The sequence below is a fragment of the Chiloscyllium punctatum genome, chromosome 14 (assembly GCF_047496795.1).
Source record: "Chiloscyllium punctatum isolate Juve2018m chromosome 14, sChiPun1.3, whole genome shotgun sequence".
NCBI classification, from domain to species: Eukaryota; Metazoa; Chordata; class Chondrichthyes; order Orectolobiformes; family Hemiscylliidae; genus Chiloscyllium; species Chiloscyllium punctatum.
Genome location: NC_092752.1, coordinates 20,423,122 through 20,440,986, shown reverse-complemented (window position 1 = coordinate 20,440,986; position 17,865 = coordinate 20,423,122). Strand labels below are relative to the sequence as shown.

The window sequence follows — 17,865 nt, the reverse complement described above, 5'->3', positions numbered from 1 at the left end:
TCGTCATACTGTGTCTTGTTTCAGTAATACAAGGGTGTACTTTATGTTAGCATTAATGTTTGCCTACTTTTAAGCATAGGGAGGATACAGACAGTTTTGTTATCTGGATAGTTTAATATACTCCTGTTAACCTCAAAGGAGTCCTGTTAACTATCAGGAGTCCTAACAAAACTTGAGTCATTGGAATTCAGGGGAAAAACTCTCTGTGGTTGAAATCATACCTTGCGCAAAATAAGGGAGTTGTGGTTGTTAGAGGTGAATCATCTAACTGTTGCTGTTAAGCACTAAATACATGGTTTGTTTGTCAGAAAGAGAAGTTAGCTTCACAAGGACAGCTGAGGCGTCATACTTCACTGAATGATCTGAACCAAACACAAGACGAGCAAGAAATAGAGTTCTTGCGACTCCAAGTTGTTGAGCAACAACACATTATTGATGATTTAACAATGGTGAGTCATTTTAATATTGCTCTTGTCCTTGCACATATAAATTTCAGTTGTTGTTGGTTATCATGAATGGAACATTTACTAGCTGTATTAGTATTGTAATCAAAGATCATTCAATTTCTCAATCAAAATTCTCCCTCCATTAAAAAGATTGTTGGCAAACATTGGTGCCCTACTAAAGCTATGAGTGTGATTTCTTCACTGAAGAGTGCAATATATGACAACGTAAAGTGGTTTGCACAAGGCATTATTTCAAAGGCACTAGGGTAAGTTAAGAGACTATCAAGTGCACTAACGTTGTGAGGTATGTACCCAGCTCTAGGAGCCACCTTAGATGTTTGCGTAGGCTGGGATCTTCCAGGGGCCTGAGCAATGTGGGCTATGGCGATATCCATAGGCATTGGCATCCAACATGCGCCAGCCTTTTAAGGATGATCATGACACATCTCTGATCCACTTACATTTCACTTCTCCACTTCAGTGCTTCACCTTGGCTGCACCAACATCTCTTCGAGAAAGGCTATTGCAAGCATACTGTGTGCTCAGGGACATGCATCCAGCTCACAAACAAGACCAGACTGCAACCCCAGGCTCTTTGTTTGTGATCATCGTGCTGTCTGACTGTGAGGTGCTCCCAACATCCCTGCCTTCCATTGCCTTGCCTTTTTGCGCTTTATCCCCTCAGCCCGTGATGCCAGGCTCACAGTGCTGTTGTATTGCCTTGCCATTTAACACAGCCACAGAGACAGAAAATGTTTCATTGTTGGTGGCATTCCTCAGCCAGTTCAAGAAAGATAGCTTTGCCTCAGAGGGTTCCAGCACAGTAAGTCTGTATACCTGTCCAGGGACTTGAATATTGTGAGTCAGCAGCTGGGAGTGGCCAGAGTCAGGATGCTTTTCACACCAGTGGTGAGGAACCAAATGTCACTATCTGCCCTGCCTTTTCCTGCCCTATTATGGGCTTTTTTCCTCCAGGCATGAGGGAGAGAAAGGCAGTTATTAAGGGAGGTGAAAGTTAACAGCTGTTACATTTTGTGCGTGTGAGGTGAGGGGAGGTGTCCCAAGTGAGTGAATAGACAGCGTGGGAGGCATGCAGAGCTTAGTAGTGCAGGGGGGTTGGGGGTGAGGAGGGGGTGGAAGTTGTGGTGGTGGTAGTGGTTGAGTGAGAGTGTGTGAGGAAGATATTGCAGGCAATTGTGATAGAGCTTGAACTTTGCAGGGAACTGGGGTGCAGTAGGGGAGCTGGAGTGAGTGTGAGGTATAAGAGAGAAAATGGTCCCGCCTATGCTCATGGAGCAGAGAAGGACATTGGCTTTCTTCCTCCGGTGCTGTTTATCGCTCCTGCCCTGCCCCGGATAGCAAGCTTGGACCAGGCTGACATGATATGGGGTCGTTAACTCCTCTGCTGGTCCTGGGGAAAGAGGAAGTTCCACCTATGGAGCACCCCCTCAACAGGACCGCCGGGTGCCTGCCCACAAAGCAGGCATTTAATTTCCCTTGTCTACCACGTCCTGGGCAAATATGAGGAACCAGACTGATTGTGCTTGTGCGGGTGCACAGCTGTCTTTTAAAGGCAAGGCCATGCCAGGCTTACTGGTCCATTCAAGAATATCGCAGTAGTGACAGTTTGTTCTAGGAAATGCATGTGGTACGAAGGGGCTGAAATTGAATGAGAAGTACATCTTAGAGGTACTGTAGGTGGTCAATGAGGCACGTTTAGTAAGACATGGTGAGAAATTTCAGCAGGCCTTTTAAAAAAAACTCAGTGAAAGTGGCACTTACCAAAAAGCTGTACCATTCAGCTGAGTTCCTGCGATGTAAGTTCAGTCTGAAAGACAAATTCAGATGAAGCAAAGTTTCAATTTTTGTTTCACCTCAAAACAGGTTCCATACCTTTAGTCAGGCTTATACAAATTCAAATACATAAAATTAAATCATTTCCATGTTTTGCAGGAAATATTATGTTCAATCTTTAATGTGCTTATTAGTAATGTGTTTAAGTTCTGTCAAAAACTTGGACTAGATCAGATCCCCTCAAAATATTTTAAAAAGGTAGCCTAGACCCTAACTTTTTCCTTACTTTTAAAGCAAATCTGAAGTGCCTGTTTCAGATGCAATGTGACTTATCAAACTGCACAATGTTAAGCAAAACACAATTTACTTAATTGCTGTAGTTAAAATACAACAAAAGAAAAAGGAATTTAGAATAACTTAACTCTGTTGGAAACTTAACAGAATAATAGATAAGGAAACTATTACTAATGAACTGTTCCGATATAGGAACCTCCCATAAACACACCCCTTTGCCAGAAAAAGGAAGATTCAGACACAGATTCTCACATGCAGTTCTCCAATCCAGGAGAAAACAACATCAAGAGAAAATTCAGAGAGAGTAGCAGCCAGGCGACATTTACTGAAGCTTCCAACTCTGTTGAGACATCAATAGCTTCAGATACCAGTGAAAAACTGAAACCCAGAAATCCTGATCTGTCAGAGCTAGCTACACCCATTCAGGCTGTTAAACAAAAACCCGAGACCTCTCAGGAGCCTTTACTCAACTGGTCTTACCCAGCCAGCTCATCACCTCTCGTTCAGTCTCTCTCATAAAATAAACCAGGACAAAACAACCTCTTAAAGTTACAGCATCGTCACACTACTGCTATTGTCTTGTTCACTTGGGGCATTTTGGTATTTTCATTTGAAAAACACATATTTCCAAGTTTTTTGGGGGGAAGCGATTGGCAGATGACTAATGATAGGATAACTCAACAAGTCTAAGCATGATAGCAAATGAAATAAAATCAGAAAACGCTGAAAATATTCAGCAGGTCAGGAAATATCGGTGGGGAGAGTGAAACTGGTCAATAATCTTTAATGTAAAACATAAAGTTAGATATTTCTATTCCGAGTGTAGATTGAATTTACAGTTCAGAGTACAGTAAAACATCAGCACTAAAAGATAAGTGTGTACTCAAGAGTATAATTGTCCTAAGACATCATAGATGTTATAGAATGAAAAATGTGAATTACAAACCAATATCTATTTTATTAATGTCTCATGCTTGAAATATGATGAGATTGACTTACCCTGATAGATTACTACTGATATTTATTGTTGTATTTTTGGTTGATTGAGTCAGTCATGTAAAAGTTGGACTTTGTAACTCACTATTTCTTGCTCGCTGCAGGAGAGGGAGAGATTATTACGTTCTAAGAAACAGAAAAGAAGAAGCACAAAACCTCACAAGGTAAAGTGACAAGTATACAGTATTCATGGAGTTACAATTTGTGGGAAATTGAAGTGCCTGCTAATTATTCCTTGAGTGACGAGTGAGTGCAATTGCTGATTGATTTAAGATATTTGCTTAGGTTTAAAATTGTTTCAAAATTTCTGTCTGTATTACTGCACATTATTTAGAGAGAAGACATTTCGGTCAATAACTTAATAGAGTTTGGTTTAAAAGAATGCTGGACTACTTAATGTATTGTAACCAAATGAAAATTGTATTTGGCGATGAAGAAATGATTGATAGAGTCATAGAGATATACAGGATGAAAACAAACCCTTCGGTCCAACTCATCCATGCTGACCAGATATCCTAAATTAATCTAGTCCCATTTGCCAGGCTTTAGCCCATATGCTTCTAAACCCTTCCTCTTCATATACCCATCCAGATGCCTTTTAGATGTTGTAATTGTACCAGCCTTCACCTCTTCCTCTTGCAGCTAATTTCATACAGGCACAACTCTCTGCATGAAAACATTGCCCCTTAGGTTCCTTGTAAATCTCTCACCTTAAACCTATGCCTTCTAGATTTTGACTCTACTACCCTGGGGAAAAGACCTTGGGTAGTCACCTAATCCATGCCCCTCATGATTTTATAAACTTCTATAATGTCAGCCCTCAGCCTCGTTTTCCAGGGAAAACAGCCCCAGCCTATTCAGCCTCTCCCTACAGCTCAAGCCCTCCAACCCTGGCAACATCCTTGTAAATCTTTTCACAATATCCTTCCTACAGCAGGGAGACCAGAAGTGAATGCAATATTCCAAAAGTGGCCTAACCAATGTCCTGCATAGCCACAACATGACCCTCTAACTCTTATACTCAATGCACTGATCAATAAAGGCAAAGATATCAAACGCCTTCTTCACTATCCTATCATCCTGGGGCTCCATTTCCAAGGAACTATGAACCTGCACTCCCAAGATCTCTTCATTCAGCAACACTTCTCAGGACCTGATCTGTCATTTTCTTGACTTCCCAAGAGCAGGCATTTGGTGATTATTCACCAACCCGAGATAAAATACCATAGCTTTTTAATATGGAAGAGATTAGGTAGGGGATCAAACCCTGTGATGTTAGCATTAATCTGTTCAGTTTGAATTGTCAGAACTAACTGCTCCTAACCAGATGATTTGTATTACTGTAAATAAGACTCTACCTTTGCATTGAATATAATTACATGTTTTATTCAATCCTGTTGGTATAAGTGGAATAAATACTGGAATGGTTCAAATGCGTCACAATTGTATTTGATGTGCAGTGTTTCTGTACAGATTCCTGTAACCCCATCATAGTTTATAACAAATCTAACAGGTGGGGATAAGAGTAATGGTTAGGCACAATCAGGCTGCAGTTTGATATCAGAATGGCCTCTATTCCTTGCGTCAGGGTTCTGTGTTACAGCAGGAAGTCCTTAATCTCCATTGAGCTTTCAAAAAAAACTCGAGTTTGTCTTTGAAAAATTATGAGGGCTATTGTCTTGCTGAGACTGAACAAGACAAGTTCCCTTTTAGTTATACAGATTTCTGGAGTAGTGTTTCGGGGAATGGTTTTCCCTTCACCTTCTGTTTTGCAGTGGGCCTATATGGGATACACGGCGTTTCCTCTGCAGTGTTATATATCTCCAAGCTGTTTCCTGGTGAGTGCTGAAACAGAAAATATATCATGGGGGCATTCACAAATTCTCAGATCTCCATGTCTGCAACTGTGATGGGTGTGTTAAATATATTGCACACCAATTTACCATTAAGGAATAGTTGGTTACTTTCTACAGAAATTAAGGGGTTTTATATTTAAAAAGCTGTATTTTTAGATTACTTACAGTGTGGAAACAGGCCCTTCAGCCCAACAAGTCCACACCGACCCGCAACCCACCCAGACCCATTCCCCTTGATTTACCCCTTCACCTAACACTACAGGCAATTTAGTATGGCCAATTTACCTAACCTGCACATTTTTAGATTGTGGGAGGAAACCGGAGCAAACCCATGCAGACAGGGGGAGAATGTGCAAACTCCACACAGGCAGTCTCCTGAGGCAGGAATTGAACCCAGGTCTCTGGTGCTGTGAGGTAGCAGTGCTAACCACTAAGCCACCGTGTCACCCAAGACAGTTGAATGCTCTGGGATTCATGGGTAATTGGTGAGACTCGGCAAGATAAAATGGATACTTTTATTTTGCTTATGTTGAGGCAAGTACTGCAGCGAGAAAGTAAAGACTCCTCAATGGAGGATTACATGACCATGTTTTCAAGAAAGACTCAGAGGAGTATGTAAAGTAGTACAAGATAATTTTAAAATTTCACTATGACAGAATGGGTAAAGGAACATGCTATGTCTATAGTATTTCACACAAGAGAGAAAGTCTTGATATTATTGCCTTTGTAGGGTGAATCTCAAAGTAAAATTCCATATAAAGGTGGTTAGGAGGATTAGTAAAATGACTTCTCTGACAGACACTCCTGATTATGGTAGAAGAATAAGTTATGTCACTTCAGTTTCAACAGGGGTGGCAGGTGGCTCAGTGGTTATCACTTCTACCTCACAATGCCAGGGACCCAGGTTTGATTCCACTCTCAGATGACTATTTGCAGTCTGCACCTTCTTCTTGTGTCTGCATGGGTTTCTTTCAGGTGCTCCTGTTTCCTCCCACAGTCCAAAGATGTGTAGGCCAAGTGGATTGTCCTTAGAAAATGCAAAGACACCGGGATGGGGTGCGTCTGGGTGGGATGTTCTTTGGAGGGTCAGTTGGGACTTGATGTGCTGAATAGCCTGCTTCCACACTGTAGGGATTCTATAATTCTAACTTGTTGAATCAAAATCATCATAGGGAGGAGGATAAGAAAGAGCAAGTATGTCAGATGGCAAGAGTAGTGGCGGATGACAGAGACAGTAAGAGTGAGGTAGGAGAGGTAGACAGTTCATAAAGTGAACCTCCTACAATTTGTCTAGACAATATGGGAATACGAGGACAGTTACAAGCTATGGTTCGGAATTTAGAGTGCGGACAGTGGGAAGAACATATAAAGCAATTTGAGGACTTGTTTAATTTCATTTAGCTAATTTAGTGAATTCAGAAAAGCAAGGTTAACCTACCGAGGGCATATCATAGGACAAGGGCAAGTGTGGCTAAGAACACTGAAACTGAAGGCTGTAATAAAAGTCCCTGTTCCTGAAACTGAATAACAAATCATGAGATTTTTAGGCATCTTTGAATTTTACAGGAAATTTGTGTCTAACTGCAGCATGATAGTCGTTTCTTTGATAAATTTATTAAAGAAACAGACAAATGGCCAGCGGGTTTCCAAGTCATCTTTGAGAAGCTAAAGGCAGACCTAATAATTGAACTGATTTTTTCCACTTTGTGACAGAAGTGACAAAACTTTTGCCTGAGTTTACCGAACCTTTTACAATGGCCCTTGATGCTAGCAACTTGGTGTCTGGCGCAGTTTTATAGTGAGATGATGAAATGGGAATAGAGAAATCAGTGGAGTACTTTTCCAAGGAATTAAACCAATATCAGAGGAGGTACTGTGCCACAGAAAAGAAAACTTTGGGAGTATTACAAGGTCTTCAGAACTTTCAAATCCATATCTGACATATTAGCAGTGAAAAGAATAATCTATACTGATGCTTGTGTTCATTGAAAAGATTAAAACTCAAAATATGAGGCTGTTCAGATGGGGTCTATTGATGCCACCATTCAATGTGAAGCTTGTTTATATTGCTAGAAAAGATAATATGTTTGAAGTTTCCTTGTCCCAATTTAAAATGGTGAAACAAATTGTTTTTGCTGCTCATAGCTGGAAGCTGCACAAAATGGCTGAAAGTAATTTTCAGTTAACCAGACTAGCCTGTTTTGTGTAGTTCATTTTGAAGTAAACCATAAGATAGCGTAATAGTAGCTTTCTAGACATGATATATCCAAGATAATGGATTAAGATAATATGCACAGTGTTCGATCACAAACACATAGTTGCAGTTGTTTATACAGGAGTAACTAGACAAGAGCACCCTGTATGCTGGTTGAAGAATTTCATACTTTCATTAATTTGGAGTTTGGGATCCATTACAAATACTTTAGTTAAGATTTCCAAATAATCATAGTTATAGACTTTGGATTATTTTATATATATATAATATAAAACACAAATTAAGAATTTAAACAATGGCAGAGGCTTTCTATGAAACTTGTATCAGGAGTTAGTGAAGGGAAATGGATGCGTGTTTTACGTTTTGTTGCCTGTGTGTCACCTATCATGTAAGGAAATGCATTATTGAATTGGAATTCATCTCTTTTAAGGGTGGAGATGTGTAAAAAATAAATATTTTATTATGTTTGTTTGTGGACTGTGGACTAACATATTAAATATATAATAACCTGTTAGGAGAAGCATTAAAAATCTCTTCTTGTCTCTCTAGTGTGAATGTACCAGTAGGTCTCCATTAACAGCCAGTTGGGTTTCTCTCACCTTTTTCTGCAAATTTCCTGTTGGAGAAGGAATAAGACTTTGACAGTGAATGAAAACCAGTGAATGAAAGACTGAATGTCAGTGTGTGAACAACCTTGTGTCTACATCAAAGAATCAAAAGGAAGTGAAAGAAAATAATGTTTCAAATCTTGTTCAATAACCTTGTGCTATTAAACTGTGTTTCCCTGATTTTTTTCTTTTTCCACATGTCTCCATGGACAGAGTAGATAGGAAGAACCTGTTACCATTCCAATAAGAAAAAATATAAAAAGAAGGCATTGATTTAAAGTATTGTGCAAATGTGGTAAAGGTGATGCGAGTAAAGATTTTCTCACACAGCAAGTAGTTGGAGCCTGGAAATCTGGTGGAGGCAGGTTCAGTTGAGACATTCGAGAAAGCATTGAATGATCATTTGGGTAGAAATAGTGTGTAGGGATGCAGGGAAAAGGCAGGAGATTGGTACTAGAATAGGGGTTGGCATATTTGGCTGAATGGACTCTGCTCCATAGCAATTCTGTGATTCTGTGAATCCTATTCTAAAGTATCATTGAACCATAAAGATCAGTGAGTCCATTCTTCAATTCCTGAGCTGCTCTTCATCAAACACAACAGTTGGTGTTCTGAGGGTCTTCTGTTTCAGTTAGATTTATTTGTTATTCTGTTTCATATTGGCTTTAACAGGTTTCTTTTCTTTTGAAGCAAAAATACACAATACGTACTAATTTATTACACACATAAACATTTAAAATATTATAGACAATGAAAGTAACTATAATAGATGTTGCATTTAACAGGGAACCGATCCACTCTCATCTGTTTTGTCCAACTCCTCAAGATACCTTTCCAGATTTGATATCGAATTCCTACAGGGAGTAGGACTGATGAAGGGCTTATGCCTGAAACATGAACTCACTTGCTTCTCGGATGCTCCCTGGCCTGCTGTGCTTTTCCAGTGCCACACTTTTCAACATAGAATTCCTACAATGCAGAAGAGGCTATTCAGCCTGGAGAAATACATGAATAGGAAGGGAATAGAGGGATACGGATCCTGTAATTGAAGACAGTTTTAGTATGGAAGGGCAACATGTGTCAGCGCAGGCTTGGAGAGCTGAAAGGCCTGTCCCTGTGCTGAATTGTTCTTTGTTCTTTCAGTTTGCGTCAATGCTTCAATGAGCATCCAACCCTATCCCATAACCTTGCATTAATCATGACTAATCCACCTAGCCTGCACATCCCTGGACACTACGGGTCAATTCAGCATGGCTAATCCACCTAACCTGTGGACTGTGGGAGGAAACCGGAGCACCCGGAGGAAACCCACACAGACACAAGGAGACTGTGCAAACTCCACACAAATGACCACCCAAAAGTGGAATCGAACCTGGGTCCCTGGCAGTGCTAACCACTATAGCACAGTGCTGCCCACATAAAATATTGAAAATGGTATTAAATCTGTGATTGTGTTACTGTCTCTTAAAGCTTGCTTGATCAATGATAAATTACAGAGCCATCTGTCAGCTTTGAATATAATGAAACCTGTCAGGAATAGGCTGATTGTTCTTGCTGTTGCTACAACTACTGATGGGTTTGCAGGCATTATAATCTGCACTAGAATGCTTCCAGTGTTATTAATCGTAGAAACTCATTTCACCTCAATGCACTTGAATTCCACTCCTGGGCTGGGCTTAAAGATACATCTCCCTCACTCTGCATTCAGCTGCATGATTCACTTTGTTTAAAGGATTGAAAGTTTGATATGTTGATGATAAAAAATGAATATTTGCAGACATACTGTATCAGGCTCCATTTGTATTATGAACTTCCTTGCAGTGACTGTTCATTAGGGCATGAGTAAATATTTAAGGTTAATGTGAATGGAGTCTTATATTAGAAAGGAGTGTTAGCCCTCACATTATATTGGAAGGAAATGCTGTAAGGATGCCTTTGTGAGTGTCTATTAAAAGAAATTTTATTTCTTTTATTTTCACACTCTTCATGTGCACGGTATTAAGGCTGTCAGATGATTGTTCTTTCGAGATAATGAGGTGAATAGTGCTACATGCTTGGGGATGTTGTATGGACTCCCACAGTTTGCACGATGAGTGAGGACTATCTTCATCCTCTAGAAGTGAGTACATACACTGAATGTCCACTCAGTATTGATCATTGGAGCCGCGATCTCCAACTTGTCTACAGCGGATTCAACGCTCCCACCTTGGGCAGCACGGTGGCTCAGTGTTTAGCACCACTGCCTCACAGCGCCAGGGACTCAGGTCCGGTTCCTGACTTGGGTGACTGTTTGTGTGGAGCTTGCACATTCTCCCTGTGTCTGTGTGGGTTTCCTCCCACAGTCCAAAGATGTGGAAGTCAGGTGAATTGGCCATGGTAAATTGTCCATAGTGTTAGGTGCATTAGTCAGGAGTAATTATAGGGTAGAGGAATCGGTCTGGGTGGGTTACTGTTCAGAGGGTGGGTGTGGACGTGTTGACCAAATAGCCTGTTTCCATTCTGTAGGGAATCTAATCTAAACCTTCTGACTGTTTGGTGTAAATGCTCCCAGTATGGTAAGGAATTATGGACAAGATTTTATTTTTGGATTGAATTAGGACTGGCTAATATTCTTTATTAATTCAGTTACCATCAAACATTTCTGTCTACATACAGCTATTTTAAAAAGTCCTCAAATAAAGGAAAGTTCCGTGGAGTGCTGTAGAGTAAAAGAAAGTGCCCCTGAGATTAATGGTGCCCAGGTCTGGAGTTAGATAATCATGCCAGGACCTCAATTTAATGCAGGAAGCACTTGATTGAGCATGCGGGCAGCAAAAGTCATTTTAATTTCTCCATCTCTGTAACAAATTGTATCAGTTCCTCTTCCCAACCCATTCTCCCAGCATTCTCAACAAATCTGCCCTCACTGTCCTCTTCTTCACATCCAGAAAAAGTAAACTACTTCTTGCTTTCATTACAAACACACTTGTCACTTCCTTGTTCCATTCATAACAACCAGCACCCTCACTTTCTGGACTTTTGCTCAATCCCCAGCCTCCCTCATGGCTGCTTCCTCAGTTCACATTGCATACTGAAAGGGTGATCTTAACCCTTTATTCCCTCCTTAGATGAGATGAAACTCGGGTTCCTTCATTTAAACTTTTATTCATGCCTGGGAGATGGACATATCAAAATGTTGAGTACCTCTCTCGCTCCATTACAAAAGAAAGGCTTTGTCCTATTCCTAACAAAAACAAGGTTCAAATCAGCTTTTGCTACAGATTGTAAATTCCAATCAAAAGATTACACAATGATGCATATCCTCGTGATTACCAGGAAACCTATACCGTCCACTTTTCCCCTTTCAATATGCTTGTTTTCCATTCACCATCTGCTGTCTTGATTCTTTCCTGCTTCACCTCCCTCTCGTCGTCTGAACAGACAGAAATCAGTGCACATCTTTGTAGGAGACAGTTCTTACATATTCTCCCACTCTTTCATACAAGATAACCCTCAACACAAGGGAGAGGAGCGAGTCCAACATCACTTTAAGTTCCCAAACTGAAGCAGGATACCTTGGAAATCATTGGACTCCTCAGGAGGAAGAATCAGAGATTTTAAGGATTTTGTTAAGCAGGGTCTCTGTCTATCATTTACATTTGTTCATGAGCCTTTGAAAAACAGTTGTGCAGCTTGACTGCCTTGCATTTACTTTGTGAGTAGAAATAACTGAGTTCCCAAGGCGAGTGAGAGTATGGTCTACTTAAACACTTCACCATTCCTGCCGAGGAGGGATTATAACTGAGGATGTTGAGTTAATGTGCCATAGTATTTGTGCATGGGCAGTTTTGCATTGTTGAACAGGCTCTTATTTCTGCCTTTGACCTGTGTCTGTCAAGTTTGGTCACAGGATTTTATACAACAATGACTGACACATTTGGGCAAGTCTCAGAGAGCAATTGTTTTGTAGTTTTCTTTTCCATAAAGAGAAGCCCAACTTTGCGATTTGTTTAGAAATGTCAATAGCTAATTGTCACTATGATTCATCATTGCATTGAGAAGAGCAGAAAGGCTCTCTTGTTCTTAAAGGTTTGAAGTAAGTACTACAATTCTAGATGTGGCAGGAGCACACACTTCCTCATAGCGAATTTTGAGAAGATTTGTTCCTCAAGTTGGAGAAGCTGAGAAATAGTTTGTTTCCTGGTGCCAGGATGCTGGTGGTTTTCAAGGGGCGAGGAAAGAAAAACTGTTTAGCCTGAGATCAGTAGTTACTGAAAACATGGCAAATGGAGTTCATTCTGGAGAAATTAGAGGTAATGCATCTAGGGAAGGTAAACAAGGTCAGAGACTATGCAATAAACAGTACAATACTGAGAAATATAAAGCAACCCCTCAAGGACAACTTGGAATGGTCAATCAAAGGTGTCTGATTGTAGCAGCTTATGGTGTCAGATATGATGTTTAATAAGGCACATGGAACATTTCCTTTTGTAGCTAAGACAATAAAAAATGAATAGAGCAGTTGTGTGTAAAACAATTAATTATGGAATGTGTCCAGGTATCCTAGGTTGAACGGAACCATCCAGGTTTTTCTGTAACCATTGCAATGTCTTGATTGTTTTCTCCAGATGCCTCAGTTTCCAATTCTTTGGTAGCTCCACCCCTCGACTCTAAGGCTAAGCCCCTTTAAGTTGTGGTCACCCCTCTGACTCACCTCTCACATTCATTCTGGGGAATCAGAAGAGGTTCAGTAGTACATGCTAATCAGAAGCTGCACTTGTTGTGGTCGCAGATCTCTATTATTTGTTTTTCGGCCATTCGTGACGTCTTTCACTCATTCCCATTACAATGACAATTGGCAGTGTGAAAATCTTCATCTGGAGATATCTTGTAACTATCTGCTCGAATACTGTTTCCCTCACAGCGCAGTGATTCAAATGTTTAGCAGCAATTGGTTTGCCCTAACTCCAGTCATCTATGTAGTCTCAGTTAATAGCAACAAAATTACAAAGACTGTGATTCATACTCTCAATAATTGGTCAACTCTGAGCATATTATGAGAGCTGTCATCATGTGACCATCTGTCATCAATTAGGCCTCCCCCAACTTATGCTATTGGTCACCCAATATGTCAGTCATCTTGGCTCCTAATCTCCCCAAGGCATTTCAAAGTATTCTGGCTTTTCCTTTTGAAAATCTGGTCACCCTGTATTTAAGTGAGAGCTACAACATTGTGTATGATTCTGCTTGCCATGTGACAAGGATGTGATTACATTAGAGATGGAACAGAGGAGATTAACGAGGATGTTGTCAAGAATTTCAACGATGAAGAAAGATTGGTTGGGCTGGCAATAATTACTTTGAAATAGAATAAACTGAGGAGCAATCCTGACTCATCATAGCCTGTCCGCCATTTACAAGACACAAGTCAGGAGTGTGATGGAATACTCCCCACTTGCCTGGATGAGTGCAGCCCCAACAACACTCAAGAGGCTTGACACCATCCAGGACAAAGCACTTGATTGGCACAACAACTACAAGCATCCACTTCCTCCACCATCAATGCTCATTAGTAGCAGTGTGTACTATCTAAACAATGTACTGCAGAAATTCACCAAAGATCCTCAGACAGTATCTTCCAAAATCCACAACCGCTTCCATTGTTGCTGGATCCAAATCCTGGAATTCCCTTCCTAATGGTTGTGTGGGTCAACCCACAGCAGGTGGACTGCAGTGGTTCAAGAAGGCAGCTCACCTCTACCTTCTCAAGAGGCAACTAGGGATGGGCAATAAATGCTGGCAGCCAGTGATGCCTACTTCCTACAAATGAATAAAGAAAAAAAGAAATTTAATTGATGCTGTGTTGCAGTTCACTTAGAGTCCAACTTTGCTATGACAATATGCACCTTAAGATACGTGTTGTATTCTGGAGCTATGGTTAGTGATGGTAGAGGCTTCAATATTCTTTCAAGTATATAGCTGGCCAGAAAGTTCATCCACTCTTTGCATCTGTCATTGAAGTGTGTTGGAATGAACTTCAGGGTGATCCACACAGCATGATTGGTTGTGTTATCAATGAACTTTCCTTGGTCGTCAAGCGCTGGCGGGACTCAAACCTGGAGCTCAGATGCAGGGATGCTACCCTGTGCATTACAGGACCTTAGATTCAATTGAGATGCATAAAGTTGAGGAACATAGATCAAGTGGATAGGGAGGACCTATTTCCATTAGTTCCAGAGTGAAAGACCATAGACCTGAAGTGATTGGAAGAAGGCTTGAAAATACATTTGAGGAAAATATTTTCACCCAGAGACTGGTGGGGTATATCTGAAAGGGTAGTAGTTTGTGGAAACCTTCATGACATTTAAACTAAAGTTGCATATGCACTTTGAACGACATAACCTACAAGGCTGGATCATGGGATTGGAAAGCTGTTTTTTGCCCAGCAGATCATGGCAGGCTGAATAGCCTCATTCTGTTCTGAATATTGCTATGATTCAAACAGTCATGGAGTAATACAGCATGAAAACAGACCCTGCAGTCCAACTCACCCGTGTCAATCAGATATCCTAACCTGATCTAGTCCTATTTGCTAGCATTTGGCCCATATCCTCCTAAACTCTTCCTATTCATGTACCCATCCAGATGTTCTTCAAATGTCATTTTTGTAGCCACCACATCCTCTGGCAGCTCATTCTATATAGGCACCACCCTCTGTGTGAAAATCTTAAATCTTACCACTCTCACCTTAAACCTATGCCCTTTAGTTTTGGAATCCCCTAACCTGAGAAACATTACTCAGCTTTTCACTCTATTTATATCCCTCATTATTTTATAAAGCTGTATAATGCCACCCTTCAGCCTCCAACACTCAAGTGAAAATGGATTCAGCCTGTTCAGCCTCTCCCTGTAGCTCAAACCCTCCAGTCCCAGCAACACCCTTGTAAATTTTTTCTGAACCCTTTCAAGTTTTTTGGGAAAGCAAATCTTAGCAGGACTTATACACTTAATGGTAAGGTCCTAGGGAGTGTTGCTGAACAAAGAGACCTTGGAGTGCAGGTTCATAGCTCCTTGAAAGTGGAGTTGCAGGTAGATAGGATAGTGAAGAAGGCATTTGGTATGCTTTCCTTTATTGGTCAGAGTATTGAGTACAGGAGTTGGGAGGTCATGTTGCGGCTGTATAGGACATTGGTTAGGCCACTGTTGGAATATTGCATGCACTTCTGGTCTCCTTCCTATCTCCAGGGGCTGTTTTCTCTGGAGCATCGGAGGCTGAGGGGTGACCTTATAGAGGTTTACAAAATTATGAGGGGCATGGATAGGATAAATAGACAAAGTCTTTTCCCAGGGATCGGGAAGTCCAGAACTAGAGGGCACAGGTTTAGGGTGAGAGGGGAAAGATATAAAAGAGACCTAAGGGGCAACCTTTTCAAGCAGAGGGTGCTACGTGTATGGAATGAGCTGCCAGAGGAAGTGACGGAGGCTGGTACAATTGCAACATTTAAGAGGCATTTGGATGGGTATATGAACAGGAAGGGTTTGGAGGGATATGGACCGGGTGCTGGCAGGTGGAACTAGATTGGGTTGGGATACCGGGTCGGCATGGACAGGTTGGACCGAAGGGTCTGTTTCCATGCTGTACATCTCTATCACTCTATGACTATAAGTTTAACAACATCCTTTCTATAGCAGGGAGACCGGAGTCGAATGCAGTACTCTAAAAGTGGCCTCACCAATATTCTATACAGTTACAACATGATGTCCCTTTATGTTTAGATGTTCATGTTGAACTTCATTCAGTTTGTCTGAAAACAGAAATTTCTTAAGTTTAATTGGAGTGCCATTTTAATATGCCTTAGGTAATTTTTCTTTGTAGTCGTATTTTTAACTTGATAGCTCCAAGCATTGTTGTCCTAAAAGTGTGCATGACTTGCTGTTACAGTGGAAGAAAACTAAACGACCAGTTTCTTTGTTCTGGTTCTGTCAATAAATGGACAAAATGTTATGTTGTTCTGTAACCTGTGACTATTTAACCTGAAGCAATGTTCACTATAAAGGCAGAAGGTGCTGCTTCATAACCTGAGCATATGTCTTCTGTTTACTATCAGACAACAGTCACTGCAGGTCAGAGTAATAACTTGTGTGTGAAGCGGCTGGAGATATTAAAGAGATGTAGTAAGACATTTTACAAATCCGAGCTTTTTTTTTAAACTAGCTTCCATTATGAATAATTAAAATAACAGCTTTTATCTCAGTATGTAGTCCTGGTTTATCCAATGGTCGTCTCCATAAAATGAGTGAGTTACCATTCATATTACGACGAGCAAACCTGTGTCATGGACCTTTCCACTCTACTTCACACAGTCCCTGCCCTTGCTTGTGAATTGCGCATAATTTGGACAGCCACTTACATTCTCTACGTAGCTGATAGAAACTGATTAGGCTCCTTTTGCAGACATGAATCGAAGCTGTTTACAGAAAGGAGCACTCCGTAATTTATTTTTAACTAATTTGTCTGCCGTTGATTGCCATGTCTTGACAGGGGACCAGTGCCATTTTGTTAGGGACCATGAGTCTGCTGCCTGTGCTACCTGGATGATCCAAGTGATGCTCAGAGTTTCTGGAACACACACAGTTTTCCATAGCTAGAGGGTGGAAATTTTGATTGAATGTCGAACTGACTCAATCTGCAAGTAATTGTCCAGTGTACAAGTGGAACCAGCTAATTTTGCATAGAGCAGCGAGAAATTGGAAGTATGTGTAAAGGAGTATAATTAAGACTCAACATCAAATAATTTTGATCCATTATGATTGTGTGATAAGGGTCCTTATGGCCTTTACCTATTTTCAGGAAAAGCCAGTGTTGTATTTTTGTTGCTAAGCTTCAAATTGATTTTTTCAAGTAGTTGGCGACAATTACCCTTTTATTTTAGAGTATGCAGATCCTCAATAGACACAAACCAACAATATGCTGTGAAGAAAGATAAGTAAGAAGCTCCAGGCTTAAAGTAATATTGTTAATGCATCCAATGAAGCTTGTATCAGCAGTTTACATCTAGCTAGTCTGTCCAAATGACAAAGATACTACCATGACTTTCAAAAGTTTAACATTAGAACCTATCCCTGTGCAATGATAGTGGGATGATCTGCCCTGTACTGCCCGCAAAATAAAACCTTTCACTGTACCAAGGTGCATGTGACAATGACAAATCAAATCAAAATTCATGGTTCATAATCTGTTAACATATGTAGCTTGGTTTAAAATTAAGACTCAAAGCTTGTTCAGATGGAGCTTGGATCTGCAGCCATTCAGTGCAAAAATTGTATGTACTTCCAGGAAAGACACTGCAGTTGCTGATGCCCTATCCTGAAGGTAGACTGATATAAATTTAAGAACGTGACCAAGCAAGTTGAATACTGATTAAGAATCTGGTGGGCGGAAGAATGAATGGTTGTGGGTTTTGTGTTTGCTATTTAAGTGTTACTAACCAGCATTTTTCCCACTGTTATCAGACTTCTGAACGGGCCTTTCAAATTCTAATGTTGATTTCTATCTGCAACTTCTCTGCATTTGTAACACTTTATTCCTCCCTCTGTTCTGTTACCGTGATGTATTTTGATCTGCCTCTATAGCAAGCAAAACAATATTTTTCACTGTATATTGGTACATGTGACAA

General features: G+C 40.6%; 1 protein-coding gene across 5 annotated transcripts in view; it reads left to right on the top strand.

The window, feature by feature from the left end:
* Positions 1–17,865, top strand: part of LOC140485657 (janus kinase and microtubule-interacting protein 1-like) — a 355,381-nt gene that overhangs the window by 232,909 nt on the left and 104,607 nt on the right. For all 5 annotated transcript variants that reach the window (XM_072584037.1, XM_072584036.1, XM_072584038.1 and 2 more), the window contains 2 exons: positions 309–449; positions 3,635–3,694. In XM_072584037.1, the coding sequence (XP_072440138.1) occupies positions 309–449; positions 3,635–3,694 (201 nt within the window). The remainder of the gene's footprint in view (positions 1–308; positions 450–3,634; positions 3,695–17,865) is intronic.